Source organism: Nannospalax galili, unplaced genomic scaffold (assembly GCF_000622305.1).
Source record: "Nannospalax galili isolate Female #2095 unplaced genomic scaffold, S.galili_v1.0 scaffold1189, whole genome shotgun sequence".
Classification (NCBI taxonomy): Eukaryota; Metazoa; Chordata; class Mammalia; order Rodentia; family Spalacidae; genus Nannospalax; species Nannospalax galili.
Window position 1 is genome coordinate 1,363,184 of NW_008360313.1, and position 27,903 is coordinate 1,391,086.

At 43.1% G+C, this 27,903-nt stretch overlaps 2 protein-coding genes across 3 annotated transcripts in view; one reads left to right on the forward strand and one right to left on the reverse strand.

Annotated features, from left to right (window-relative positions):
* Positions 1–6,370, forward strand: part of Nme7 (NME/NM23 family member 7) — a 225,000-nt gene extending 218,630 nt beyond the window's left edge. The window contains exon 12 of one of the 2 annotated variants that reach the window (XM_008824912.2): positions 5,833–6,368. In XM_008824912.2, coding sequence (XP_008823134.1) covers positions 5,833–5,865 — 33 coding nt within the window. In that variant the 3' untranslated portion in view covers positions 5,866–6,368. Of the gene's footprint in view, positions 1–5,832 lie in introns of both variants that reach the window. The other variant, XM_029559528.1, reaches the window with a different exon arrangement.
* On the reverse strand, positions 5,930–27,903 carry Atp1b1 (ATPase Na+/K+ transporting subunit beta 1). The gene is made up of 6 exons (XM_008824911.3): positions 27,316–27,903; positions 22,610–22,738; positions 13,080–13,235; positions 11,117–11,301; positions 8,189–8,269; positions 5,930–7,351 (listed from the first exon to the last, which is right to left on the reverse strand). The coding sequence occupies exons 1-6, from the start codon at positions 27,410–27,412 to the stop codon at positions 7,088–7,090; spliced, it is 912 nt and encodes a 303-aa protein (XP_008823133.1). The 5' UTR covers positions 27,413–27,903; the 3' UTR covers positions 5,930–7,087.

The following is a 27,903-nucleotide window of genomic DNA, read 5'->3' on the forward strand; positions in this document are numbered from 1 at the left end:
AAATGAGTCTCCTCCCTTATAATAAAGGCTATGCATTTTGTACTTTGTTGCCCCAAAATAATCAAAAATGATTTTGTAAATCTAAAGAGAAATCCCACCAGCAGTGTTTCCCACTTAATTTTCCCAGTTGTTATTGTTGCCGTCACTTCTGTTATCTAGAAATCCTGCCATCTTTTCTCTGGTTTAAAGTTCCAAAGGAGTATCTAGACAGAGAGTATCTCCATTTTGTAAAATACTTCTTAAATCCATCAGCATTAATCTCAGAAATAGCACCAGGGGAATATGCCAATGGTAGAGACACTGCATTTTCATCAATTGAGTCCTGTTTTAGCCTTTGATATTATAATTCTATAATGAATGGTTAAGAGACTGTGAAACATTAATTGAAATAATTATCCAGATTTTTAGTGAGTCTACAGCAGTTATAGCATCCAAAATAAAACTGGAAACGATGAGAAATGAAATCCAGAGCTGCCTCCAGCTGTCCCCATTAGCACAAGCCTGTCCTCCTCACCCTGCTCCAGGCTGTGTGCAAGGTGTCATCTCAACTCTGCATTCTTCCCCTAAGGGTCTGCCAGTTCCCATCTTGTTTACTTCACCTCTCCCTTCAGCTTCCCAGAACTGCTGGACTCTCACTGCTCATTTTAAAAGCCAGCCACACTTTCAGCTGCATTGTCCACTCAGCCACTGGGACAGCCAGTGCTGCAGTAGCCCCAGCATAAGGCCCTTTGGTGTGATGCAAAATTAGGGCAAAATGAAAATGTGGCCCTGTATTCAAAACCCACTAAGAATTTTCAAACAGTAACAGAACATTAAACCAAACACAGAGTTTCTTTAAGCACATGACCTGTATCAGAGCTAGCTATGAGAGACCCACGTGAGTAGAAAGTTGGTTCTGTGTTGAAAATATGGATACATTTAAAACTCAATATCATATTACTGGAAAATTAACAAAACTGTACCTCTATCAAATTCAGATTGACTAGATTTTATCTGACAATCTATCTAGTGTAATAGCACAGTACATGCTCTGTTTCACAGCTGCAACTCCACAACAGTGGGATAGATAAATTCCCTAAATGTTTCAGATGAAGTCCTAGATAGTCAGTAATCCTTCTATTTAGAAACAGACACAAAAATGACTCCCCATCTTCATACTGCCCAACCCAAAATTAAGAACCGTTTGAAAATAGATGCTGTTTTAGTTTGCTTCTCTATTGCTGTGATAAAATACCCACCAAAACCAACTTGGAGCAGGGGAGGGGGTTTATCTTCATCTTACTCTTCCAAGTGTCATTGAGGGCAGCCAAGGCAGGAATTTGAGCAGGGCAGGAAGTGAAGTGGAGAACAGGAAGGAAATGCTGCTTACTGGCTTACTCTCTTGGCCTCTGCTCAGCCTGCTTTATTTAGTATACAACCCAGGACCACCTGCTCAGGGGTCACACCACCCACAGAGGGCTGGGCCCTCGCACATCACTCAGCAGTCATAAAATACCTCACAGACATGCCCATGGCCCAGTCCTTTAGAGATGATGCCCTCCTTAATTGAAGTTCCCTCTTCCCAGATGTGTAAGGTTGACAACTGAAGCTGTCTAGCACAAGACCTACATTTCACCGCCAAAGCTTGATTCAGTAACTCTGTGCAGAAGCCCAGGCATCAGCTCCTCTGGATACCATGAGGTGAAACCAGGGTTAGTGAAATGTAGAGACTTAATGCTGGATCATGTGCTGCAAGTTCCATTGGAGAGGGAGGTGAGATAAGCAGGCTCCCTAGGCCCTTTTTAGTCATCTACACTCAGGCAAATTCAACACACTCACCGGAGGCTTTTCCTGAGCCTATGCAGAAAATGTACATGTATTTAAAGTCTGCTGTAACAGATAATGGAATTTTTGATGATTTCAATATAATCATCAATAAATGCAGAGACTGCTCCACAGCAGCAATGGCTTAAGGTGAAAGATAACAGGCTCAAGTCTCTGTCCTCACAACTCAGCAAGATCCTTGTCTTCTTATAGAGGAAGATCATTTAAGAGATGAAGGGACCAATTTGTCAACGAGGTCACGAAGAAGTTACAGAATACTAAAGGTAGTGTTTCAGCTCTTGCCCTTATTTAAATTCAATGATGAGAGAGACAAACAGCCTTCAAATTAGTCTTCTAAGTAGTTGTGTTTACTTATCATTATCCACTGGCATATCAATTGTTTGTCAGGCTAAATTTTGGTGTCAAATGTCACTCATCCTCAAAACTGAAGTTAAATGTTAGCCCCCTTCATGAAATACTTTGTGTTCCTACTGATAATTATTTCTCATTTCTGTCAGTACTCTGTAGTGATTTTATTTGATCACATGGGTTTTCCACGTTGGAAACTTCCTGAAGATCAAGTCTTCCTCATCTTTATTATGGATGGCATGTGCACAGTATGTTCATTAAATGCTTAACTGACAAGAGGAAAAGAAGGAAGCAGTCCTTTCAGGACTTAGTCTAAAGGCAAACATTTTATGAGAACAGAGACCTTATGTCTGGATGCTCCCCTCCCCCGGGAATCGGTGCCAGATACATAAGAGATGACACCAGAGAAATCTGCAAAGGAAAGAAAGGCCAGCTCTAAGCAAAGGTGTTGGCAGTCACAGACTTCTCGTGCCTTTTTTTTTTTCATTTTCTCTAGTCCAGCCCCCCAATGTCTCTTCCCCAGCCAGACACTTCGAGAGAATCCCCAGGCCTGATCCAATCCTGGTCTGAACCCTTGCTCCTTATCAGGACTGGCTCCTGTTCCCTTCCTACAGTGCTGCTCTGTGCTCCCCCACTACTTACCAATTTAATGACTATGGATTCCTATGCCAGTTGTGGGCACTAAAGGGCCACCATTCAGAATGTTCCAGTCACAGGAATGAAATCAGTCCTGAAGCACTTAAACCAGGACAGACCCAGTAAGAACTTAGCAAGCTTTGTGGCTGGGCGTCAGATTACCCTTGCTACTTCCTCCATGGCCCCTTTGGGGCCAATACTTGGAAAAGATAACCCTTCCTAGACTGCCAGTAGGACTCCAGATTTTATAATCAACATTAATGAAAGGCTTCTTAGTAGAGCAAGCTAGAGATATTATAGTTGCATTACAATATGGCCCTTTTTAAGGTACAGATTTTATTTGTGATTAAATAAAATGGCTGAGTTCTCTGGAGTCAGTACCTCAAAATAGACTGACGTCTCAAGAGAAAACTGGAGAACCAAGATACCTTGTGATACAAGCATGTTTTTCACACTGGTTAGCATGTGGTACTAATGGAGGCCATCATGTGGTTACTATTTCTTGGTCATCTTTCCCAGAGCCCGGGAGTAAAGGTAGCAGATGTAGTTAATGCCCCACTGAACGACAAGAAGAGAACAGGTTTTCTCTGTTGAATTTGAAACCAAGATCTCTTTACTCATTTTATTAAAACTGTTCCTGAATGTTCCCTGGGTAGTCTGTCCCTGTACACATAAGATCTTGGCCCTGGATTTTAAGGTAACTTTGATTCTTCACCACAGGCAAAATACACATAGACATGGAAGTGTTCTTAATCTTTTAAAAGCCAGTTTGAGCTATTATTGAGCTTTGAAAGATTCTGATAACTGGGCTTTTGTCTCTGATCACCGATGATGTTTTTAATTGAAAGTTGGCACAGTTCCCTCTGGTAATAAGTATAGCTTGAGCAGACAGGCATGCTATTGTTCTAAAACTGATAGGGGTCAAATTAAATTTTGCCCAAACAAGTACACCACTGAAAATGCTGGCTTCCGTTAATGCTGTGCTTCTAAGCAGAGTACTTAGCTTGAGACAGCCATTTTCACTGTCACAGTTTCCACATATTTAAGTGCCACCTGAGATTTTTGTACCATTGTCCTTTAAATCTATTCACTATTCTACATGAACAAGTTTATTTTACTATCAAAAATGGAAAATTACTATTCCCTGGTCTTAATTAAAGACAGTACAGTGAAAGTAAAGATTATTAAATTCTAAATATTGCTCCCGAAAAAGTCCTGAGCCGAAGGCCTGTCTCCCTTTATTTGAAAGGGAAATTAACCTGAGATTGGAATGTGCTGTCACTACCAGGGATATTCTGATGGGTAGGAAAGAGAATCCTCTTCTGAATTATTTCAGTGTCAGCCCATCTTTGAGAAGCACCACCTTTAAAAGAACTCATTCCCTTCGTAGTTTGCATTTGACTGGCTGGATATGTGTGAAAACTTCCTTGAATGGGATTTTAAAAAATCCTAATGGAGATAGCTGGCTCTCTACATAGACCCAAGAAATGTGTCCTGTGATAAGGGTTGGAATATACTAATGTGAAAATATGAAGTAGTTCAGGATGAATGTAAAGAAGCAAGAATGCTGGGAGTGTGCAAGTTCCAACACTAGTGTTGCTGCAGAGAAGGCTGTCTGTTCTGTAGGCTGGACCCACAGTTCTAGTTGCTAGAGCACTGGGCACGGTGTGCACAGTGGGCAGTCTAGTGTGTGTTAAGTCACAGAATGCAACTACACCTCCAAGGCTCCCAGCCCTGGTATGTTCCTAAGGATCATGGGTGAGAAACAGTCTAGGGAAGCAAGATTTGGAGACTCTCGACTAGCAGAGAATTGGTGTGTGTGTGTGCGCACTGACACAGTAACTCAGAACATAAAGTGCACAGAATCTGTGAAAACGGTTGGTTTGTCTCACCAAGGTTGTCCTTTGAAAAGCCTTAAAACTTCACATTGCCCTCCAGTTTGAATAGATTCTCCCCTTTCCTGAGACCTAAAGCCCACCCCTTATTCACAAACATCTTGAATTTAAGATTCATTCACATCTTAAAGTGAGCTGTTTCAAAAAGACAAACCATCTTGTTTCATCAATGATACTTTCTATGCCCACAAGTTTATCTTACTTGAGAAACCCAATGTCATATTAAAGATACTCTTAGTTTATGTGTTTTTCTGCTTTTCCAATACTTTAAAGCTAGGCAGTTGTATCATTTACCCAAGCTGCCTTTTGCTACATTTTGTTAAATGGAGTCACTGCTCTTCTGGTATTAATTTGCCGTCTCATAATTTGCTGCTGTAGAGAATGAGACAAGGTCTCACTGTGCAGCCCAGCCTGGGCCTTGATCTTGTGCGCCTCCTGAGTGCTGGGATCACGGAAGTGTAACACCACTCCTAGGGGAAATAAAACAGAAAGGCAAACAGCAGGACTTAGTGTGGAATAGTAGGTGGGAACTCACCGTTAGTTACTGGTATTTCTGCCTACGTACAGTCGCAGAACCAGCCCACCCAGCCCAGGCTCCCTGAAGAGGGAAGTACTCCTGCAGAGCCAAAGGCCAGCTGACATGAAACTGAGTTCATGAAGGGTAGGAAGGACTTGTCAAGCTGTGGTTGCACAGACCTTATGAAAGTTTCCAGGTTCATAAAAATCACCATCATTTTAATTTACTTATTCTCCACACTGGCAATACAAAACCTTCAACTCAGTCACACCTGAAAAATATTGTTCAGGAGGTAGAATTTGTCTTATCTCATGTTAAGACCAAGTTTTACATACGGCCACACCTTGAATAAAAGCAGATGGGAGCCTTTTTATTTACTGAACCTCAAGCCTAAACTCTTTAACATTATTGCTAGCAACTTTGGCTCTTAAGCATTTACTTAAGCACTAAAGTAGCACTGTTAAAATATTTCTAAAATCAAGTGCATCTACTAAACTTGCTCCTCTCTTTGGGAAGGGGCATGCTCCGATCCAACGTCCAGTCCTGATCAAGCTTTGGGATGGGAAGGTCCGATTTCTGTATCAGTAAGGACATTCTGTGTTTGTCTTTCAGGTTCAGTATTTCTTCAAGATCTTGGATAACTAGCTATCTAGGATGTCAAGAAGACACGGACTAAGACGTTAAGACAAGAGTGACTCACACACGTGAGGAATGTGTTCATTCTTTTATTGTCCATTGTTTTAACCTGACTGATACAAGATCAACAAGAGCACTGTACTCCTGGCAATTGTTACATATGTTAGAACATGGATTTGCACTGTAGACAACATTTAACACCAGTCCATGGGGTACTGCATTGCTTTTTATAAAGTTCAAAATAAAGATTTATTTTCAAACAAGTGACTTTGGTTTATTTCATACATTACACTTTTTCTTGCAGAAAAAAATAAAATTGTACAACTGCATAAATATAAAATTCTTCCACCATGAAAATGGTTAAAACATTCATAAAGACACAGCACCAGCGTGTGATGCCTCCAGAGAAAGGAAAAAAGGAAAAGAAAATGTACAAAGCAAATTAATTAGCCCCATCACTAGTCAAAGTGACAGGCAGATCCAGATCTCAGACACAGCTTCAGAACACACCGGAGGACGAGGGAAAAAGTGGCAAGACAGCACTCGGCAAGAAGCACAACACAACCCATCACCTTTTGTGTTTTTCTGTAGTGTCACTTAAAATTTAAAGGGCAGTTCCCCCATGACAGCCCACCCCCCCACCCCCAGGAAATAAAGAAAAAAAAAATAAAAGACCCAGTACCACAGGATAAGACTATGAAGTGTGTTAAAAATGCTCATGATGGGCCAGTATCTTTGAAATTTCAGAGCCAAACAAAAAAGAGAAAAGGAAAAAGTACCATGCCAGTTTTATTCCCATTGAATATTTACACCTTGGACAGCAAACCTTGCTCACATAAAGTAGAAAACAGATATGATAAAACATGGCTTGAAAAATGACCGGAGTATGCACCTATAGTACTGTACACTAAATAAAATACACAAGGCAGCAATACTTAGGGGCCAGAAACACTGCTTACTACAAGTCAGTTATGGAATCATAATTTACAGTAAAAATGGGCACGTCCCAAGGCTCAATTTTTATTTTTCTTTTGTCATTTACAGTAGAATAAATATTTTGTTGCTATTGCTACACTTTAAATTTACATTCTAACCTATTAAATGCAGAAGCTAGTGTAAAGCAGAGAGATTAAGTGTAGGTCCCATACGTATGACAGTTTGTTCAAGACTAGTAGGTTTTGTATCTTTTTTAACTTATTAAATGGCTAGTGGGAAAGATTTGTGCTTGTGATCAGCTCTTAACTTCAATTTTTACATCAAAGCGTCCCTGAAAACGGTCTTTCTCACTGTACCCAATGTTCTCACCATACGCCTTACACTCAATGCGAATTTCAGTGTCCATGGTGAGGTTGGTGAATTGTACGGCCAGCAGAGGCTGCAGGTACTTGGGCTGCAGGAGTTTGCCGTAGTAGGGATAATACTGCAGGGGAAAGCCAGTAAATCCACTCATTCCAAAATACTCTATGCTTCCAACTTTATCCTTATCTTCATCTCGCTAACGAAAAAAAAAAGAGAGAGAGAGAGAGAATTGCAATTTTATTGGTACGTGTTCTGGATCACAATGTCCTCATGTACAAGACTCTCGACCCCACCAAGCTGCCTGCTGACTATTGCTGGGGGAAAACAGACCATCTTCTGACATGCCTAGCTCCAGCCTCGCCCAGAAGCAGGACCCGTGGAGCATTAGGAGACACTGGTTGGAGCACACTACACATGAAGAACATACATTCATTCTAGTCCATGGCAGCCTTGAGAAATGTTCACTAATGAGGCACTTCTCATTCTACAAATGGAGAAACGGAGGCAAAGGCCAAATAAGCATGTTTCTAAGCCAACACAGCCGCCTGGGAAGAAGGCCAGCGTGAAAAGAACTCTCAGGATTGCCCTAGTGGGTACTAACTTGTAAATATGGTTTCCAGTGACATCATCTCCAAGGCTCGAACTGGCCCTTCATTTCTCACACCCATTTCTTTTCTTAGTGCCAGAGCACTAATTTTTGGCATTTGTTAAAAGAGGGAAAAAAGGTGACCCCAAATCTTTCACACACACCTTGGGCTAGAGGCAAACATGTCTGAAGGCTACTTATATCTCAGGTCTATAAGCCAACATTCCAAAAGATGATTTGTGTTTCTCGTGCCAGTGGAGGAACCAGCACACAGTTTTGTTGTTACATCTCTCCCACTACAGCTTCAACAAAACTTTCTAGAGTAATACCTGAGAGCAGTGTTTCTTGTTTCTTGCATTCAAACTGTCCCTTTAACTGTAAATAATCTCCCGCATCCATCCTTCACACCCGTCCTGCCCACTCCCAAGAACCTCAATGCCTTCTTACCTTGCCAGTGCACTGAACAGGCAGGACATTTGCATTATACTTCAATGTTGGGGAAGGCTCCAAAGAGTCATTCTTGGGAGGCTAAAAATAAAAACCACGTTGGTCAACAAAATAGGATTTTCTTCTAACTTCTAAAAAATAAAACTAGTTTGTAGCCCAAACACTTATCGATGACGAAAAGCCACTGAAATAATCACGAGAGCAAAATGAGTGACTCACTCAGCAATCTGAGAAAAATCTGTTTGAAATGATGTGTTATGAGCACTACCATGAAGCTGTGAGGCAGCCAAGCACTAAAATGAACATCTGATGCTAACCTACTATGAGCCTGAATGGAGAACAATGAGGTATGAGACTCTAGCAATGACTAAGCCTAGAGTCATCATATGGGAAAAGTCAAGAGTCACTTCTCTTTCAGACAGCTGGACTTCCCTCCAGAGCATACTTTTCCTCAAGAATGCTTTCCTTCTCTAATCTGAGGGTAGAAGAGTACACACAGTGACATCCAAGGAATGTTTCTTTCTAATTCTGTGAGGTAAGTAAAGGTGTCACTGCCCTACATGATGGAGTGTTGTTGACTAGGTAAGTTCATCAAAGAACCTCAAGTACAGTCTGAGAACAACTGCTATGGTAAAATGCAGAGCCTTCTCTCCTATATCCCTAGTTCAAATCTCCCTCCAAAGAAGTGTCATGAGCACATATTTTTGGAAAGCAGCCACTTGCTTGCTCCTATCTGAGTAGCATCTGAGCCTTGACATAAGACATATATACTCTAACACACAACTGTACTGACAGTTCTGTATAATAGTAAGGAATTAGATTTTGGTACTACTTATTTGGAATATAAGAAAATGATAATCTCAATTTAATTCTTGGGGAGGGTTGTACCCCCAATATATTTGTTTTTAGAACTTGGAAGACAAAATGCTTGATCAAAGAAGTTGCCAGAATCTAGCCTCAAAGGATAAGGAAACAGTCATACCAACTGAAATTTTGGAGTACTGCAATCACTAACAAAAATAACTGCAAGGAGCCAGATGTGGTGGCAGGTGGGTCTCTGTGAGTTCAAGGCCAGCCTGGTCTACATAGTTCCAGGACAGCTGGGACTACAGGGAGACCCTGTCTCAAGAAGACCGAAAAAAAAAACAAAAAAACAAAACTGCACGGACAAACTAGCTGGGGATTTGCATGAGGAGCAAATGAGAAGCAATGGCTAATCAGCTTGAGACCAAATATAAAAGAAGGCACAGGACGAAGGAATGACAACAGAATATGCAGGTGTGAGAAGACATGAATCACAACAGGCCAGCTTTGCTTCTGTAAAGCAGAAGTACCACTCAATGTCCATGATGAGGAATATTAAGAGCAAAAAACCCAGAGGGAGATTAGCTTCAGGCTTCCTTCAGACACCACACCTCCTGTTATATAGCTGGTTGACTTGGGGAGAGATACCCAAGCAAAGAGAGATGCAAAGTGAATGTCAAAACAAGGATGGAGTGGTGGTTCTCACCATGGTTTTCCTCATTATGTGTTCATCTCAGTGGGAAGATTAAAATTCTGTTTGAAGTACACTAACATTTCCACGAGATCCATCCAGGCAACCCACCACTCACCTACTTACTGATCTTGCCACTGGTGGCATAAAGCTTTGGTGCATCCTTCGCTTAATAAAACTTTTCCTCTCTACATGGATTTTCTCTGGGGGTAACAGGCATTATTGAAACAAATTAACAGCATTCAGTAGAAAGTGAGTGAACAAAAGAGCCAGATTTCAGAAAGGAAATGGGTTTGTTCACGTAACTCAGTGTATTGCAGCCAATTCCCACCAGGATTAAAATCTGTACTCTAAAATGGCAGTGTTCATGTCATCTTTAGGAGAAAGGTGCAGGCAGAAGCATGCCAAAGAGAGGACAGCTCTGTTTAATTCATGATCTGAGATGAAAATGAAATCAAATAATTTTATAAGAGCAGAGATAATACCAAGAATTTTTTTCTTCTTTTAAAGAATATATTCTTGCGACATGGTGAATGGTGGCAATTTGCTGGTTTTTGGTGATCAGATAATGACCACCCATTACAAACTGCAAAAAGTCAATAGCATGGTCATCAACATTCAGTAGATGGTGGTCAATTTCTGGTTTTGGTAATGAAATCATTACTCAGGGAGAAAAAATTCAGATTACTAGATAGGTTTTTTTTGAGTCAGGGTCTCCCTATAACCCCAGCTGACCTGGAACTCAGTATATAAACTGCGCTGGCCTCGTCTCAGAGATCTACCTGCCTATGCCTCCTGAGTGTGGGGATTAAAGGCGTGCACCATCATGCCAGGTGCCAGAGAGTATTTATGAATACTCCTGTGGCTCCATGAGGATCGAACCAAAACCAGACTGTAATCAGTCTATACAACCAGGAGATTTTCACATTTAAAAATATCATCTTCTATATTTACTTTGTAAGTATTTACATGTTAGAAAAACTTTTCATCTGGATATTAAGCAGAAGTACTAAGAACAGGACTACAGAGCTGGGTGTGGTGGGGTACACCTGTAATCCCAGCACTAGGGAGGTGGTGGTAGGACGATCAAGACTTTAGGGTCAACCTCAGCTACATAATGAGTTTGAGGCCAGCCTGGGCTATGTGAAATCATGTCTCAAAAATATAAACAGAAAGACCAGGGCCACAGGACTGACTTCAAAAATTGGCTTTAGCATTCAGAATCTCTGTAACTGTAGAAAATGAGATTGGTGCCCAATTCCAGGAATTTCAGAGTAGATACAAAAGTTCTTGATGTTAAATCTACTGACAGCACATCAAAAGTAGCAATGAATATATTTTAAAACTTCCTCATACTATCTTTTCATATCAGTTAAGTACTGTATCCAAAATGTGAACAGCTATCTAAACCTATACTGGAAAACATGACTTGCCTTAGGTTTGAAACCCAGAACTCGGTTGAGCTTGATGATGATGCAGGGCTTGCCCTCTTTGTAGCCGTAAGTTTCATCACTTAGTCCAGAGCAATTTCCCAGCCAGTCAAGCTTGAACCTGCAGACCTTTCGCTCTCCCCGTTCATGACTGAAGTCTCCTCGCTCCTTGGGTTCACTGGGCATACCTACAAAATACAAGCCCCATTTCTATACTATGATATCTATCAGTGTCACTGATGCTATTGGCACTAAGAAAAGAATTATTTGCTCCTTGTCACACATTCCAGACCACACTACTGTACATGCCATGCGCGTGCGTGGTCTATTTTAAGCAAGGCCTTCCAGTGAGCTCTCATCTCTTCACAGAGCAGAAAGCACTTTACTGAAGGCAATGCCTGGGACATGACCCCACATCAAAGCTACTTACTACTGCACTTCATGATCAGCATATACTTGGCCTCTGGCAGTATTTCTCTTCCTTTAAATAATGGATAGCTCAGCTCCTTAGAAGACTGAGAGGAATCTGGACCACACTTCAGCAGTAGTTTACACAAGTCAACATGGCTTAGCTCAGGAACAGGTACATTCTAGTGATACCACAAATCAAAAGGATCAACAATAATTTTTTGAACTGGAAGATTTGAGTTGGAATTCCCTGGAGCCTCTACTGAGCGTGGTAAATACAAAAGGAGAAGGAGTTGAATTTTGCTTGTTATAAGCACTTAACTGAGAAATGTTATTCTAGCACTTTTCACACTTCACATAAAAAGCCAGATGAAATGAATACAGAATTTGAATTGTATTGCAGGAAACTAATACATATATTATTGTATATTTGATATACAAGGTATAATTTATAATTCTTATTATAATGTATATTTTATTAACTACTTTCTCTTCAAATGTTAAAAGTGTCTTAATTAATCCTGTAATATGATTCACCCTTGCCTGTCAATTGTGCCCTTTTAATTATTGCAAAGGTTAAAAATCTTGCAAAAATTCTAACAAAAGTGTAACGACAACATTGTTTTTAAACTACTAAATTAATCAAAAATGACTAGAAAGGGACCGGAGGGATGGCTCGGCAGTTAAGAGCATTGGCTGCTCTTGCAGAAAACCTGGGTTTGGTTCCCAGCACCCACATGATGGGTAACAACCATCTGTAACTCTAGTTCCAAGGGATCAGACACCCTCTTCTGACCTCTGCAGGCACTGCAGGCAATATACGCATACACATAAAATAAAAATAATGTATATAGATATATTTTTTAAAAAAAGGCTTAAAAATGGCAGCTCTCCCATGGATATCTCAACCAAGCCAGTCTCCATGTGAAGAGATAGTTTGTAAATACTTGAATTGAATCAGAAAGGCTGGTTATATCACTCAGCAACTCAAGAGAGGTATCTTTTGGGTAGGTAGGAAAACTCAGGCTGCAAATCTATACTCCTGGTAACAGAGAGGACAGGGATTCACCCTACCCCACCCCCCACACATACTATTTTCCCAAGGGCTAAGAATTGAACCCATAATCTCTCTACTCCAGAAAGACCACAACTAATCTAACTCCTTACTCTGTACCACTATGATTTTAACTAATTACACTGAAGAGTGCTGTGAAAGAAAGCCCCATGCAGACCTCAGTAGGAAGACATTTGAAGGGGGATTTGGAAATACAGTTGCTCTTCTCAACACGTGCAAGAAACAGAACTAACTATAGTCTTTGGGTCTAATAGTAAAAAGCAGGCGTCGGGAGTATTTTTAAAGTAAGATATCTTTCAAATGTTGAAAATTGTAGTGCTAAGGGCTAGTGTCTCATTTTCATTCAGCTACTTTAATAAAAAAGTCATCTCAGTATGATCAGAATTTAGTCTTTCAGTTAGTTTGGGAGTATCTCTATGATGAACTCAACATGAAAATGGAATTAGTAAAAAACCAACCATAAACATCTATGAGTCCACTTACTGCCACAATCCTCGAAAATCATGTCATCCTTCTGGGCTGCATCTTTGTACTTTTCCAGGAACCTAACGATGTTCACCACATAGGCCTCATAGCTCTTGGGATCATTAGGACGAAAGGAAATTTCAGTCTTTTGGATCTGAGGAAGCTGTGTTAATCCTAGACCAGGAGAAGAGCCAAAAAAGTCATCAGTGAGAGGCCAACCAGGAGACCGCAGCAGCAGGCTTTCCTTGTATAAACATCACCCTGCTCAAAGAATGGGTTAAATTCCTGCTTCCCTTTGAGAATTCAATCTGGTGGCATTTAGATTAAGAACCTATGTACAAGGGTGACGATGTAATATCAGATAAAGATATCATTCAATTTCCTTGCCAAAAGTTCACAGTAGGCACATATTTCATTTTATGAATGAGAGTACCACATGCATTGAAAGGTTAAGGGTTATGCTCAAGGTTGCAGGGAGGGTGGTAGAACCAGAACTCCAGCCCAGGTGCACAGTATGCCGTAGCCTGTGATTTCTTCTGTACCTTCATGTGCACTTTAAAAATTTCTTTTTTATTTATTTTTATTTTATGTGTATGTGTGTATTGCCTGCATGTAGGCAAGTGCACCCGTGTTGTGCAATGCCCGCGGAGGTCAGAAGAGACTGTCGGATCCCCTGGGACTGGAATTACAGACAGTTGTTAGCTGCCATGTGGATGCTGGGATTTGAACCCGGGTCTTCTGCAAGAACAACCAGTGTTCTTAACCGATGAGCCATCACTCCAGCCCCACGTGCACTCATTTTTAAAACTGCATTGCTATCAATGACTGTATACAGGTGGCTTCCCCCGAAACCTTGGAAATGACAAAGCAGCCCTGAGCACAGAGATCTGTCTTATATGCTCCATTGACAAGAACTATACAATTCCCATCTCCCTAACCTCAAAACTATGCCACAGAGACATTCCTTTGGCTCTTGTAACCTCAGTTCAACTTTTAAGCTTCTAATGGGGAATTTCAGGTGTGTGTGTGTGTGTGTGTGTGTGTGTGTGTGTGTGTTAGTTGCTAGTCCAAATGTCTGAGTATGTTACTACCTGTCACAGTAAAATCCATACCATGGGTTTGCATTCTTTCTTTGTTACTAGTCTTTAATGTCCCAAAGCCTATGCCTTCGCAGGTTTCCTAAAAGACATTTAAACCAACACTACACAACTGTACTATATCCAGGGTCAGTGGCTTGACAGGCAATCACAATGTCATTCTACCTCAGGACTGCCAGATCAAAGGCACCCAACTGCATTTCAGTTTCAGAAAAACATAGGCTAATTCTTTCATCGAGACAGATTTATACCCCAAAATTATTTATTCACTGCATAACTGAAACACAAATATAACCAACCAGCCATCTTGTATTTCTGTTGTGACATCTAGTAACCTGCTTCCAATCGCCATCATCCCCACACCCAGATCTGCTGGGGGGAGTGGGAGGGGGGGCCCATATTGGACCTCCTTCCATTACCCTCTGGCATGTAAGAGCACATCACCTTCCTCAAGAGCTGATTAAACAGGCAGTCTCAAAGGCTCCACTGCAGACCTACCCAGGCACTATCTCTTAAGGGTAGGATTCAAAAAGTTCTTTAAGAAGCATGAAGAAAGTCTTAAGCACTCTTGGTCTACAATGGCCACTCTGGGGAATTCGAACCTAAGAATGGCAAAAGCGATGCAGACAGAAAACATGGCATCATTAAAGTGGAGGCATAACTAGAGCACATTCATTATTTAGCATCACCATTTATGGTGCTTGAGAACAAAGCTGGAATAGAAACTGGAGTAAATAGTTCTTTTTCCTAATCACACTGCTTTGAGCTTCAACAGTAACTAAGTGGGGTGGGCCCAGCTTCTGGCATGCTGAGTTCAGCGTTCTAAACAGCGGCTGCCTAGAAGAAAAGCTGCAGTAAAGGTGAAGACGAGGAGAGTGGGGAGCGGGCAGGAGTGCCCAAGATGAAGACTCTAGAAATGACACTAAGAATCTTCTTGAGGGGCTGGAGAGCTGGCTTAGCAGTTAGCAGCACTGGCTCCTCTTGCAGAGGACCCGGGTCCAATTCCCAGCACCCACTCCAGTTCCAGGGGATTGAACACCCTCTTCCTCTGCAGGCATTATACAACATGGGTACACTTACACACATGCAGGCAATTATACTCATACACATAAAATAAAAATAAATAATGGAAAGATTGTAGAGGACAGAAGGTGTGGGATTCCCTGGAACTGGAGTTACGGAGAGCTGTTAGCTGCCATGTGGGTGCTGGGAATCGAACCCAGGTCTTCTGCAAGAGCAGTCAGTGCTCTTAACCGCTGAGCCATCTCTCTAGCCCCAATAAATATTTTAAAAAATACAAATAGAAGAGTCTCCTTAAGGGGCAGGGAAACAGATCAGCAGGGAGAGTGCTTGCTATGCAAGACTGGTAACCTGAGTGGGATCCCCAAAACCCACATAAGAGAACTGACTGTACAAAACTATCCTCTGACATCCACACATATACCACAACCCATACACAATGTATTAATAAAAAAAAATTTTAAAGAATCTTCTTGCTGATACAAAACCCAAAAAGGGAAAAGCTGTCAAAAGTGACAGCAAGGCTGTTTCAGAATTAACTCATAGAAAGTCTTCAGTTCAAACTTTTTTTTATTTTCGTCTTTTGAGACAGGGTCTCCCTGTAGCCCCTGCTGGTCTGGTGCAGACCAGGCTGACCTCTGTCTCCCCAGTGCTGGGATTAAAGGCGTGTGCTACCACACCCAGCTTCAAACATTTTTTTAAAAGCTCATAAACCAAGAAAAATGGTTTGCATGTCTAAAGCAGTGTAAATATATTCTGAACCATCTTTTTTACATTAAGTTGGAAAGCTGGCACTCTGAGCATGGGTAGCACAGCAAAGCAACACAGGGAAAACTCCTGACATCTGCAAAGATAAAGCAAAAGCAAAACAGGAGTTAGCACTGGACAACACGGGCAACACAGGGCAGCTCGCTGAGACAGAGCAGGCAGCTAGGGAGGGCCATTCCTGGTTTGAGTCGTACATGTGACATTTAAATCAAAGTGATTTGCCTGGCCTTCAGGAAGTGAAGGACAGCGGTCCAGTGCCAGAGTCTACAAACTGGGAAGAATGGGGCATTTTCCTAGAACAATCCTGAGATCAGGACAAAGTGGAGTCCTGAAGGGCAGTCAGTCACGCTTGAGATGAGAGGCAATGAATCTGTCAGGCAGAAATGAACAAAGAGAAGAACTATGTGCATGGAATTACTCAGCTTTCCAGACCCAGGAGAGAGGTGTGGTGGACAGCTAGCAGGGCAAAGAAATCAAGGAGATGGAATGTCAGACACCTAGAAGCAGCTCCAGCCATCCTTCAAGAAGGGAAGCGAGGGGAAGAACTGCAGCCTGCTTATGAAGGGCCGTCAGCGTGGTAAGCAATAATGCCAGCTGTGGTCCACCAGCAGAGCAGGTGACACAGCAGAAACCAAAAACGCCAACAATGCAATCCAGTCCGATGTGAGATACCAGTCTCGCTCAACAAGCTACAAAGAGTAAAGTGACCCTAGGTCACGCTGAGAATCAACAAGGTATACCGGTTGCACATTGCAAAGCCAGCTCACCAAGGTCCCTGTCCCATGTCCTGGCTTCAGGCGGCCTCCCCAGCATCCTGCATCTCACTCTCTGGTTGTCTGCATTCTTTCAGTGGCCACTCAAGGTGCCAGTTATTTGATGTTTGTATGAAGGATGGTGATGCTGCTTCTCAGGGAGAAGCAAACAGAAAAGGAAAGTGAGGAGGCGAAATTACAGAGTGCTTTCATTCCCTCACTACACCAAACCCAGGTCTCCAGGATTAAGAGGTACCAGATGACAGGCTAGGCCTCCAAAATGGTTCCTGGAACTCAGTCATTGCTATTGTGTTTTTCAGGACCCAAAAAGCAACAATCAAATCTAAGGCTCAGCTCACCCAGATGTCTATGCCAGGCTTGCTTATTAGCAAGACCTCTGTTATCAATCACCTACAATATGATATGTGAATATGGTATTATTGTTACATGCAGTGGCACCACTGGCCCTAAAGTTACATACAATTGTGTCTTTCTAGTTAAAGTCAATAATGAAATCAAGCAATGGACTCAGCAATTTCCACCTCAAGGCTCAAATCCACCTTCCACTTGCTAACTGGAGCTCTCAGCAGTTGGTTCACCCAGATTGGATGCTTGGGCTTGTGCCTCTTGTTGCCCATTCCAAACCGAAGTTGTTGGTCACGACTGAGTAAGGGTGCGTTTTGTCTGCAGTGGTAACTCCTGAGGCCAAAGAACAAAACATCTGATAGCTGGCTGTGGTTTTTAAACCACACTCCCTGAAATAGAGCTAACCCTTTTGCCTCATGGGTGTTTCTGAACTTAAACTTTATATTAAGCAGATTAAGCTCTATACAGCTTTGCTCCGCCAGGACCATTTAATAAAGTATCTTATTACTTAATAAAGTCACCTAAAAGGATTGAAACAATAATTTGAGTAATGTTAATACTTGTGTTTTAATAAATACTTCAATTTTACATAAGATTTGGAATATAAAATAATCTGGCTTCATAATTGCCCTTTGGAGATGCCCTTGCCTTTCCTACCCCTCATCTCCTGAGAAACAATGAAGGAAATTATCTACCCCTGAATTTAGTGGATGTTCACAGGAGAAGGAATGAACAGAATGAGGGAAGAGAATGAAAGAAAGAGGCTTTTCATAACAAGCATTTTGTTTCCAGTTAGGTCTGTCATGTAGCAAGTTGTGATTTTAAAATCTTCTTGTGAATTGAAGTACTTAAAGGAGAATGCAGCCATTTTCACCTTGCAGCAAGTTCCTCAACTGAATCCCAAAGCACAGCTGTTTGGACTTGTCACATAACACAAGTGATGACTCACAAGCCACATACTCTATATAAGTATCATTTTCCACAGAAACTTCCAGGAGGGTACCATAGGACTAAAGGCACAGGAACCCAAGAGAAACCTTCCCATGAAGCCATGCACAGGTCTCCTCCACAATCCAGGTTGAAAGTACTTTCCAATTAAAAAAAACTGAGGAAAACAGAATATGACTTCATACATACAAACGTAAACACATTTGTATTATTTCCTCCCTTTAAATGCCAAGCCACAGTGCCCAAGATGCTTCATTTTTATTATATGTGTGGGTTAGTATCAACTTACCAAACAGAATAAATGGAGGGTGCAGGGGGGAAGGTGCCTCTGTGCTTCCTGGAAATTAGTTCCCTTTGACTTACCTTTTGCCTCAGGGTTAGCATGTGACTGGGGAGCTGGATTAGCCATCAGGCAGTCTTGTCTACACCCTATCTACATCCTGACACCTAGAATCTGCTCCCTTTGAAGTCTTAGAGGAAGTGCTTAGCTGTCTCTACAGTGTTCCCTGGGTGTACAGAAATTTGTCCCTTCTAAGCCAAATGCCACAAACTCTGGTTAAAGGTTCTTCACCATTTATGGAATTACCTTTTCCCAGCAGACATCTCCCCAAAGTTGCATATTCATTTCCAGATGAACAGAGAAGGAATTACTCAGTGTGGATGTTCGCTCTACCTTACAAAGTGCTTACAAGTTCATAGGACATTCTGTTTGACATTTTGGAGAGCTCACAGTTGTGCTTATTCCCAACACAAGGAAGGTGCCACACTGATAGAAGGAAATACGGTAGACAAGTCTCAGTATTTTATACTATGCTTTTTTTGTTCAAGGTCAAACAAAGAACAAGTGAATAGTTGACTTGTCTAACTCAAAAGCATAGCATTTGCTAAGTAACCAATATCCTGAAAGAAGATACTGTACTATGTATGACATTCAAGGAGGTCTAACCATGCATGAATGTGGGAAAGGTGCACTTTCCTGGTCAGAAGCTACTGGGTTATACACCCTGGGATCCCTTTCATGGCCCCAGTTTCTCTGGAGATTGGTTTGTACAGGTGGAGTGTACCAGCAGGAGAGCAGTCACTGACCACAACCAGTCCAACCCTGTGATTCTAGGTTGGTTAAAATGGGAGAGGAGGAGAGGGCACTACCAACTCCCAAGGTACAGTGCTGTTCTTGGGTGAAATGAAATGACATCTCTTACTTATCTTTGCTCCCTCATCACTTCCGTGACTTTGTCAGTTCATTTTCCTTAGCAAAGGTCTCGACTCTGCTGCCTCATTTTCAAATGAGTAAGACCCACTTTTCTGGAGTTCTAGGCTGACCTAGAAACCTGTGGCAATCCTCCAGCCTCAGCCTCATGAATACTGGGATTAAAGGCATGAGCCACCACACCTGGCTTTCCAAAAATATTAGGCTTCCTGTATAACCAAGAGACTTCAGAAATAACTACATGGGCAGGTGAGTTCTGGAAGCCAGAGATCTTCCTCTCTAACAGGTGGGGAGCAGCCTCTGCCTCCAATGCCAACTCCTCTGGGAACAAGTTGGCAGGATACATCTGAAGGAGAGAAGAAGGGAGAGGGAGGAGCAGCATGTTGTCAGGAGAGATTACAAATCAACCGACAGTAACTGGAAACGGCAGCACATCAACCTAGAGGAAATGTTTCTAATTCCACCTTTGAAACTGGAATGAAATTCATACAAGCATCCAGTTTTTCTGAGAGTGACATAATAACCTCTCAGGAATTTTACTGAAGCATGCTGGGAAGTGGGCTGTGATGGCTGTGCCCTTACAGATTTGAAGATTAGATTATATCCCTTAAACAAACAAGATGAAATTGAAACTGCTGATGGTGCCAGTGTAGTCTGATAATGCTCCCTGACCCCACCCTCCCGTTCTGATTCTGGGTACCCAGGTGCCAAGATTCTGACTCTTAAAATGAGTTCTATCCTCATTGAGCCATCTTTAAGAGTGAAAAAAGCCACCCACAACTTTAAGAGGAAGAACTGAGAATATATTATTCCTATTTTCACACCAGTCTTACAGTTACCAGGTCCATCTGACTTAGAACGGTCCCTCTTTAACCAACACAAAAATGGAGGCTTGGAGACATTAGTTTGAAACCAAAAAACTGATCAGGGTAATCTTCTGTGCATTTATTCAGTCTGCAGAGTCAATGAATCATTAATACTTTTTTATTTAAATATAACATATTTATAATTCATATACATATATATACATATATAATGCCTCTATATATATTCTTAACATCTGCCCTGAAAGATGCCAAAAGGAGGGCTACTTAGGGTCTTTCAGAGGATAAAGGGTCCTCAGGGATTGTCTATATTTCTTGGCAACCAGTGCTGTGCTGACCTGGATGCAAGTTACCATCATTTTCTAAAAAGTATTTCTAAAAAGTAGGGGCACAGAAAAACCCCACAGGGTTGGGGCCAAAAGGTATCTAGAGTCTCCTAATAAAGTGAAGGGTAAGGACAAGACAAGACAGAAATGACTAAGACAAAGAACAGAGGAAACAACTGGGAAGGTAAAGGACTGAAGACTGCCCGTGACTCAGACCGAAGGACAGGATGCATATTTCCAGGATGAGCCACTAGCATTCCTTTGCAGAAGTGAAGGTTTGTCAAGTCAGTCCTTCTGCTGCTAGTACACTAAATATAGGTACTAAGAACATGTTTTTTAGGAAGTGGGGCTGGAAGGAAGAGGGGGGCACTGAGTACCTCAGAAAGTCAAGGCAAGGTCATCTGAAAATCTACCTACAAGGTCAGGCACTTTGGCAATTTATTTTAGAAGGCAAAACTTCTTTCCAGCAAAGGGCTTGAAGGAAAAATTTTATTTATTTTATTAAAGGCTGACTCTCCAAAATTCATACAGTCAAGACTCTTTTTGTTGTCTGTCTGTCTGTTTTAGACAGTAGCCCTAGCTGGCCTGGAACTCCCTACGGAGATGAAGCTGGCCTAGATTTCATGGGTCTCACCTGTCTCACTAGATCTCACCTACCTCTGCCTCCCCCAGTGCTGAGATTAAAGGCATGCACCACCCCCCCCAGCTAAGATTTTTTAAAAAAAAAAAAAAAAAAAAAAAATCTGGAAAATAAAAGATGACTTTGTGGTCATCTTTTGCTTCAGTATAAATTATTATAAAATAGTATCAGGATGGAAGAACTTTTAAGTGGCCATAAGAAATAAAAATAAAAGACCTGCACAAATTTAATGATTAATACTAGTGCTGTTGTAAAAATTCTAGAAGACGAGGACATGAAGACACATTTTGTTATCACAGCAGCCCATGTGAAGCATTTAAGATTTCTCTGAACATCAGAAACCTTTCCAAAGACCCACCTTTCTGGGAAAGAGCTGCTGGAATCTGTAGATGATGAAACAGCTTAAGTTTTTTTATATACTTACGTGTTTATCACTTCCCACCTAAATTTATCTGAAAATGTCCTGGACTTTTCCAGCACCAGAAGACTATTTGACTGAGACTGGAAGACAGTGTTTGCCACTTTCATTTTCTGCACATTTATTTTCTTCTTCCCCATACCCAAGAAAAGCCGGACCTGTCTGCAACAGGCACTGGCACTTGATCTAAGCTGCTCAGCAGCCACACACACAGCCCCACAACTGTCATCCACAGATAGCTGCTTCTAAACCAGACACTTGTCCACAGAAGGGACAAGTTACCACCTCCCCCCAGCAGCAGCCTCAAGGTCATTTCTAAGGTGAGAACCCAGAAGTTATGCAAGAATCTCCATCTCTTCCCAACTCCGTCCTCTAGGCAATGACTTTTAGAAGAACCAAATAGTAAATTTGTGTTTACTGTTGCTTTGCTGCGCGTCCTTTAGTTACCAGGCCTTCCATGGTGTGTGGTGTCCGGCACACAAGACACTGACATTACCCAATCACTTGCAGTGCACTCCTAGGCTGGTTGTATTTTCTATGATCTTTTTGTTTGCTGGAGTTTTTAGAGCTAACAGGCACGGCTAAGCTGGAAAGAGGGCTCACAGAGCCAGTAAACAAGACAGGCATGAAACAGGCAAAAACCGTGATTCTGTTCAAGGTCAAACTGTAAATCTGCAGGTGAGAGAGAATAGCCCCTACAGCCGTGGCTCCTCTGTGGGTAGGCAGCTCTGAGGCCCATGGCAGTCTTCCCTAAAAATAAGTTACCTTTTAAAAAAGAAGCCAAAATGATTTTTAAAAAGATTTATATGAGTGATAGTTACCTCAAGAAAGTGAAAACATGTTAGAGCTGGAAAGGCCCCACATGATCCCACTACCAAGCCCTGGAGCATTAGGACTAAGGAGACTGAGGTCTTGACTTGACTTTGGACTTGATGTGTTCAGTCACCAACTGGGGCTATCTGCAGGCCCCTCACTCACCAGCTGTGTACATAAGACATCTGCAACCTCCTGGAGCTAAGCCCACAATGCAGGCAGCAAATCCGGTGCAGCTGAGTGCCTATTTTTCCTTTCTATGCTTGGTTTAAAACTCTACCACTGAACATTTTCTGAAGGCATCTTTTCAGTTGGAAGGGGTACCCCTTCCACCTCTGGAGGAGAAGCTATTCCCCTGGATTTTACCTGGCGGAGCCACCCGGTCCTGGTACGTGGGCTTCAGTTCACTGATGGTGAGCAGCATCACTTGGATGGTTCCAATGAAGATGCCAGCTAGGCAGCCATAAAAGATCACGTAGAACAAAAGGATCTTAACTGTGGGGAGACAGACAGGAGAGACAGGCTATGATATAGTCACATGGTTAGAATCTAAGCCTAATTTTCTCAAAGATGACCACACTTCCTTCGCGGTTCCTCTCCAACCTGTTTCTCCAGAGCTTTCTTTTCCAACACTAATCAAAAGAGTGAATTTTAGTCTTTTTCCAGAGTGCAGAGGCGGAGGAATGTTCAAATACAGATAAGATTCTAACAGGAAATCACTTTATTCTCTAAAAAGAAAAATCATCTCTGCAAGAGCAGTCAATGCTCCCAACCGCTGAGCCATCTCTCCAGCTGACCTCCGCAGCATTCCACAACATGGGTTGCACTCACATACGTACAGGCAATACACTCATACACATGAAATAAAATAATAAAATATTTAAAAAAGAAAAATCACCAAAATCACCAGCTAAAATCCACAGCTATGTTTGCCGACAGTACCATATGGCAGCATGCGCCCTCAGAGCCACGTTTTTGTTCCCTGCTTATCCCTTGACATCAAATACAAATCAAGCTCTGCTGTTTCTCCAACACTGAAAAAAAAAAAAAAGCCTCAGAACTTTAGTGACAGGGGTGAGAGCAACAACTTGGAGAAGCCCAGGGATTCTCTTCTCATCACCATCACTCTCAATGAACAACAATGTCTTTTTCCTCAGAGGCTCAAGACGATGGGTACCAACCAAACACAAAGGAAACCCATAGTACAAATGGCCAGCACCATTTTATCTCATCTTCTAACTGGCACCAGAGTAATGATTCTCACAGTTAAAAGAATGGAGGCTGAAGTGGGCACAAACGAATAAATGAAAACAAACAAACTACCACAAACTAACATGAAGTCCATGGACCGGCAGGAGGCTATCAGTTACTGGTTTATGAGGATTAGCTCCCCAATTGGCTGCATAGTAACAGCCTGTACTAGGCATCGCCTGGCAGTCCTGTGCCAGCCAAACAACTCAACTAGAAGGTAAAGTGAAACTAAGTGAACTGTAAGGTTACCAGAAACATGATTGCACGTTACTTCTAAAGGGGTCTAGATCTCAGACATTAAATGCTGGGGTCCTGGGAAAAAGACACGGAACGAAAGGATTATTTAAAGGAGAATATGACGTATATGGATGTGGTGGGAGGAGACCAGGGATGAAGGGGGTACAGAGTTGTGGAAATCAGCCATGCAGCCCTCTCTATATATTAAAAAATGCCCAGTTTTCCCATCAGGAATAGATACTTGAAGACAATCACACTACAGAGCTGTTAAAACAAAGCACAATAAGAACCCACACAAAACACTGACATAATAAAGACCTGGCTCCTCTATTAAAATAACAAGGAAAAAGGCAAAGCCAGAAGCACAGAGAGAAAGGAGGCTGCATAACTGAGACAACCTACAACTCCATGCCCTCCTCCCAGCAGGACAAGGGTTAAGTACTGCATTTGGTATCCAGGCAGCAGTAGGCAAATGGCAAGGTTGTGACGTCACGGATCTGGAAAATTTTTCCAGTGAATGTCCTGCAGAGGTACAAGAGTTGGTACAAGGCAGGCAGCAAGAGCTCCTGTCGCTGCTTCCTTGTCTTGTCCTCCCAGTGTTACCCTTGGTGCTCTTAGCTTAATCACATTTGCCTCTTCTAACCACTGCCAACCTTTCCACTCATGCTTGGACTCCAGATACCTAATTCTAACCCTCAAAAGCAGTGAATTAAAAGTACAATTTAAAAAAGAAATAGATGTTAAAATAAAATCATTTTGAAAGCACAGTGATTAAGCCCAAGAACATACAGCCTTTCTAACCTGCCCACAGGACACCAAAGAGAACTGAGGAATATTCTTCTTGCTGGTGGAGAGTTTCCTTAATAAATCTCCCCTGTCCCTGCAGTGAAGTCACTTGGTTGGAGAGCAGCATGCAGGTCTGGTGTGCTTAGGCAGTGGGCTCCCCAGACCCAGGACACCAGGGACTACGCAAAAAATAAAAAGAGAGAGAAAGAAAGAAGGGAAGGAGGGAGGGAGGGAGGGAAGAAGCTACACAAGTCCCTCAAGCCAGCTAGTTATCTAGAGTCCAGGGCATGAGTGGAAAGGCTGGCATGATGTAGGGGTGGGGATGAGGAATGATGGGATGGGGTATAAGTTTTATACTCAGTTTTTTCCTTTAAAGCAATATTTTTCTTCCATATTTAAAAAATAAGGAATGCAGATGTTTTCAGTTAGAAAATATATATATATATCCTCTCTCTAAATATATAATATACATATATTATATATATATTCCCTTTAAAATGCGAAAGGAAAAATTTAAAAACAGCATGTGGAACCAACTGCAAATAGAAAAACCTACCAAATGCTTGTATTAACTTAATCAAAATGTAGAAAGCACAAAGTGATTTGCAAACTGTGATTTCTCCAGCAGGTGACAGGCTCGAGTCTCCTGCCGCCATCCATCTTGGTAAAAAAAAAAAAAATCTACCTATAAGCAAAACGGAGCCAAGGGCATCCTGCCCTGGTCCCAAGGGCATCCATGTTGGGCCCAGAGCTGGAAAGGAGGCATTTCTCTACAGGAGACAGCAACCGCTGCCACATTCTCTGCCTCAGATGCCATTTCTTACACTGCCAGAAAGGAAAAGACTTCCTAAGCACAAAACACAAACTGGGATTTTTTAGTATAGCACCAGTACTTTGGAAAATGGAAAGATGATACAAGTACTGAGTTCTGATGGCTACTTTTGTGAATCAATTACTACCTTGCTGGATGTCAATCAATGTGTTGCTGCTACCTTTCTGGATGTGATTATCAAGACCAAACATTCTCTCTTTCTCTCATCTCTCATGGAGGTACAGGCGCATTAAATGTCGGCTTAAAGAACACACTGTTCTATACAGCCTTCCTTACCCTCTAAAGCAAATATTATTCTAAGAAAGAGCATGAAATTGGAATGAGGAAAGAAATATATTTAAGAAGGAGAAAAACACTAGAGGGCAAATTTCACAAGGTAGCTGGAGTCAGGCTGCCCCTGGCCCTGAGATGCCGCAGAGGCCAGACCTCCAGGGAAAACAGCACAGCTAACTTGGGAGGAGGTGCCAGTTCTGCAGTGCACCTTAGGCCTCATTTAAGCCACAGGGAGTAGCTGGGAAATGGCTCTGGCTGTTCATCCTATGCACCACCTCCCTTCCTTTCCATACTGAGAAAACACAGGAACACTATAACCACAATCCCATTAAGGAAGTCTCCCCTAACAAAATGAAACATAAAATAAAATAAAAAGTCATTCATTTAATGAACTACATTTCCAAGGCTCAGGGATCCCTATGTCTCCCAAGCTTCACCTTCACTAACCTTGAGGTATGATGCATTATTAACCCTTTATTTTGCAGTCAAGGGAGACTTCCAACTGACTTGTCTTTTTTTCTTTACCATAAAAAGAAAAAAAATCATACATTCCAGCTTCTTCCTTTCCAAAATGTCAGCCAAGCTGGATTTCCCTGACTCATTCTTCATCTATTCCCACAGACCCTCCCCACACAGGAAAACTGCATCCCTGGTGCTGGTTTTCAGAGTTCCCTTAGTGACTGCAGTGTTGGTGCTGGGTGGGGAGGTGGTCGCTGCGGTGGGAGTTGACTGACGGTGATGACACTGGAGGAGGGGGCAGTGATGCAGCAAAGGGGAGTTCCCTCCCTCCCTTCCTCCCTCCTTCCCTCCCTCCTTCCTGCAGTCACGACTCATAGATTTGCCTACAACTATGCCCTTCAAAATGACCTTTGGGGAAAAAAAACCTATCACCTTTCCGGTGTAAAAAACAAGCATGCCACCCAATTTTCACTTAGGCATGAGGGGAATCCAGGCAACTAAGCAACAGGCTGCACGAAATCTTCTAAGATGATCTGTTTCTGCATTCGTACCATTTACTGAAATCAACCCAAGATACTGATGTGTTCGTCTGTGGACATCTTAAAAACACAAGACTCTACCATGTGACCTAGCCAGGGCTTAAAAACGGGGCCCGACATGGAGCTCTGTGGGCCATTTCGGGGCTGGGATGACTCCGAGGGAGGTTTCTGTGGTGAACCTTAGACGCGGCCATGAAATACTGCAGTGTAGATGCATTTCAGCTCCCCGTCCCTGTCTCCATTCTAGGTACATATGAGGGCTAGAAGAAAGATGCTGTAACTCACATTCTCAACGCATTAGAACCTACTGGCTCCCGAGGTGCTCTCACAGCCCCAAATCTCATTTTTTCTAAGGTCCTGGGAGATGGAGACGAAAGGAAGACTCACATATAGTCTCCCAGAACCTGACCGTTTCCAGGAGGGAAGGCTCAGGAGCCGCGGATCCCTAATCTTACCCTCTGCCTGGCGAGCTCCAGCCTCCACCCGCGCCCCATCCTGAGGACCCCGCACAGGTCCTCACCGCAAGCCAAGCCCAGGCCCGCGCGCTCCGAGCAGCGCCGACCAAGCGATCCCTCGATACCCTGGCCAGCAAAGTGGGCGCGGAACTGCCCGCAGAGCCCGCGCACCAGGGATGATGTGCAGCCTAGGAAAAGCCCGGGCGCGGGGGGAACGAGAGCCGCGGACCCCGTACTTACACCAGCTTCCACCTGTCCTGCCCAGAAATTCCTTCTTCTCCGAGTTCCAGATGAATTTCTTCCAGCTGCCTTCCTCCTTGGCTTTCCCGCGAGCCATGGTGGCTGGTCAACAGCCGCGGAGGATGAGCGCGTGGGTGAGTGCGGCGCGCGCCCTGGCGTCCTCCCGGCGGCTCGGCGTCCCCCAGCCCCGGCTGGCTCTCAGCAGGCGAGACGCGCCGCTGCCGCTGCGGCTCTCCGAGTGCGAGGCGCGCGGCGGAGCAGCCTAGGCAGGAGCGGGAGGAGGGGGAGGCGCGGCGGGGGCGGAGGGAGGAGGGCGGAGGGAGTAGGGCGCGCGCCGGCTGGGCGGCTCCGAGTCCTGCACCTCACGGTGGGCGCGCGGCAGCTCGCGGTGTCTCCCTTGGGTCCGCCACGCGCTGCCGTCGCTTTCCCGGGACCCTTCAGCCGCCGCTCCAAGCTGCCGCCCGACCCCTCTGCCTCCTGTGACTTCTGCGGAGACAGGCCAGGAGCTAGGAGGGAAAGTCACCGGGAAGGACGAGAGCCGCAGAGCGCGGGCCCGCCAAACGCGCGCGCCGGCCAGGAGCCGAGAAA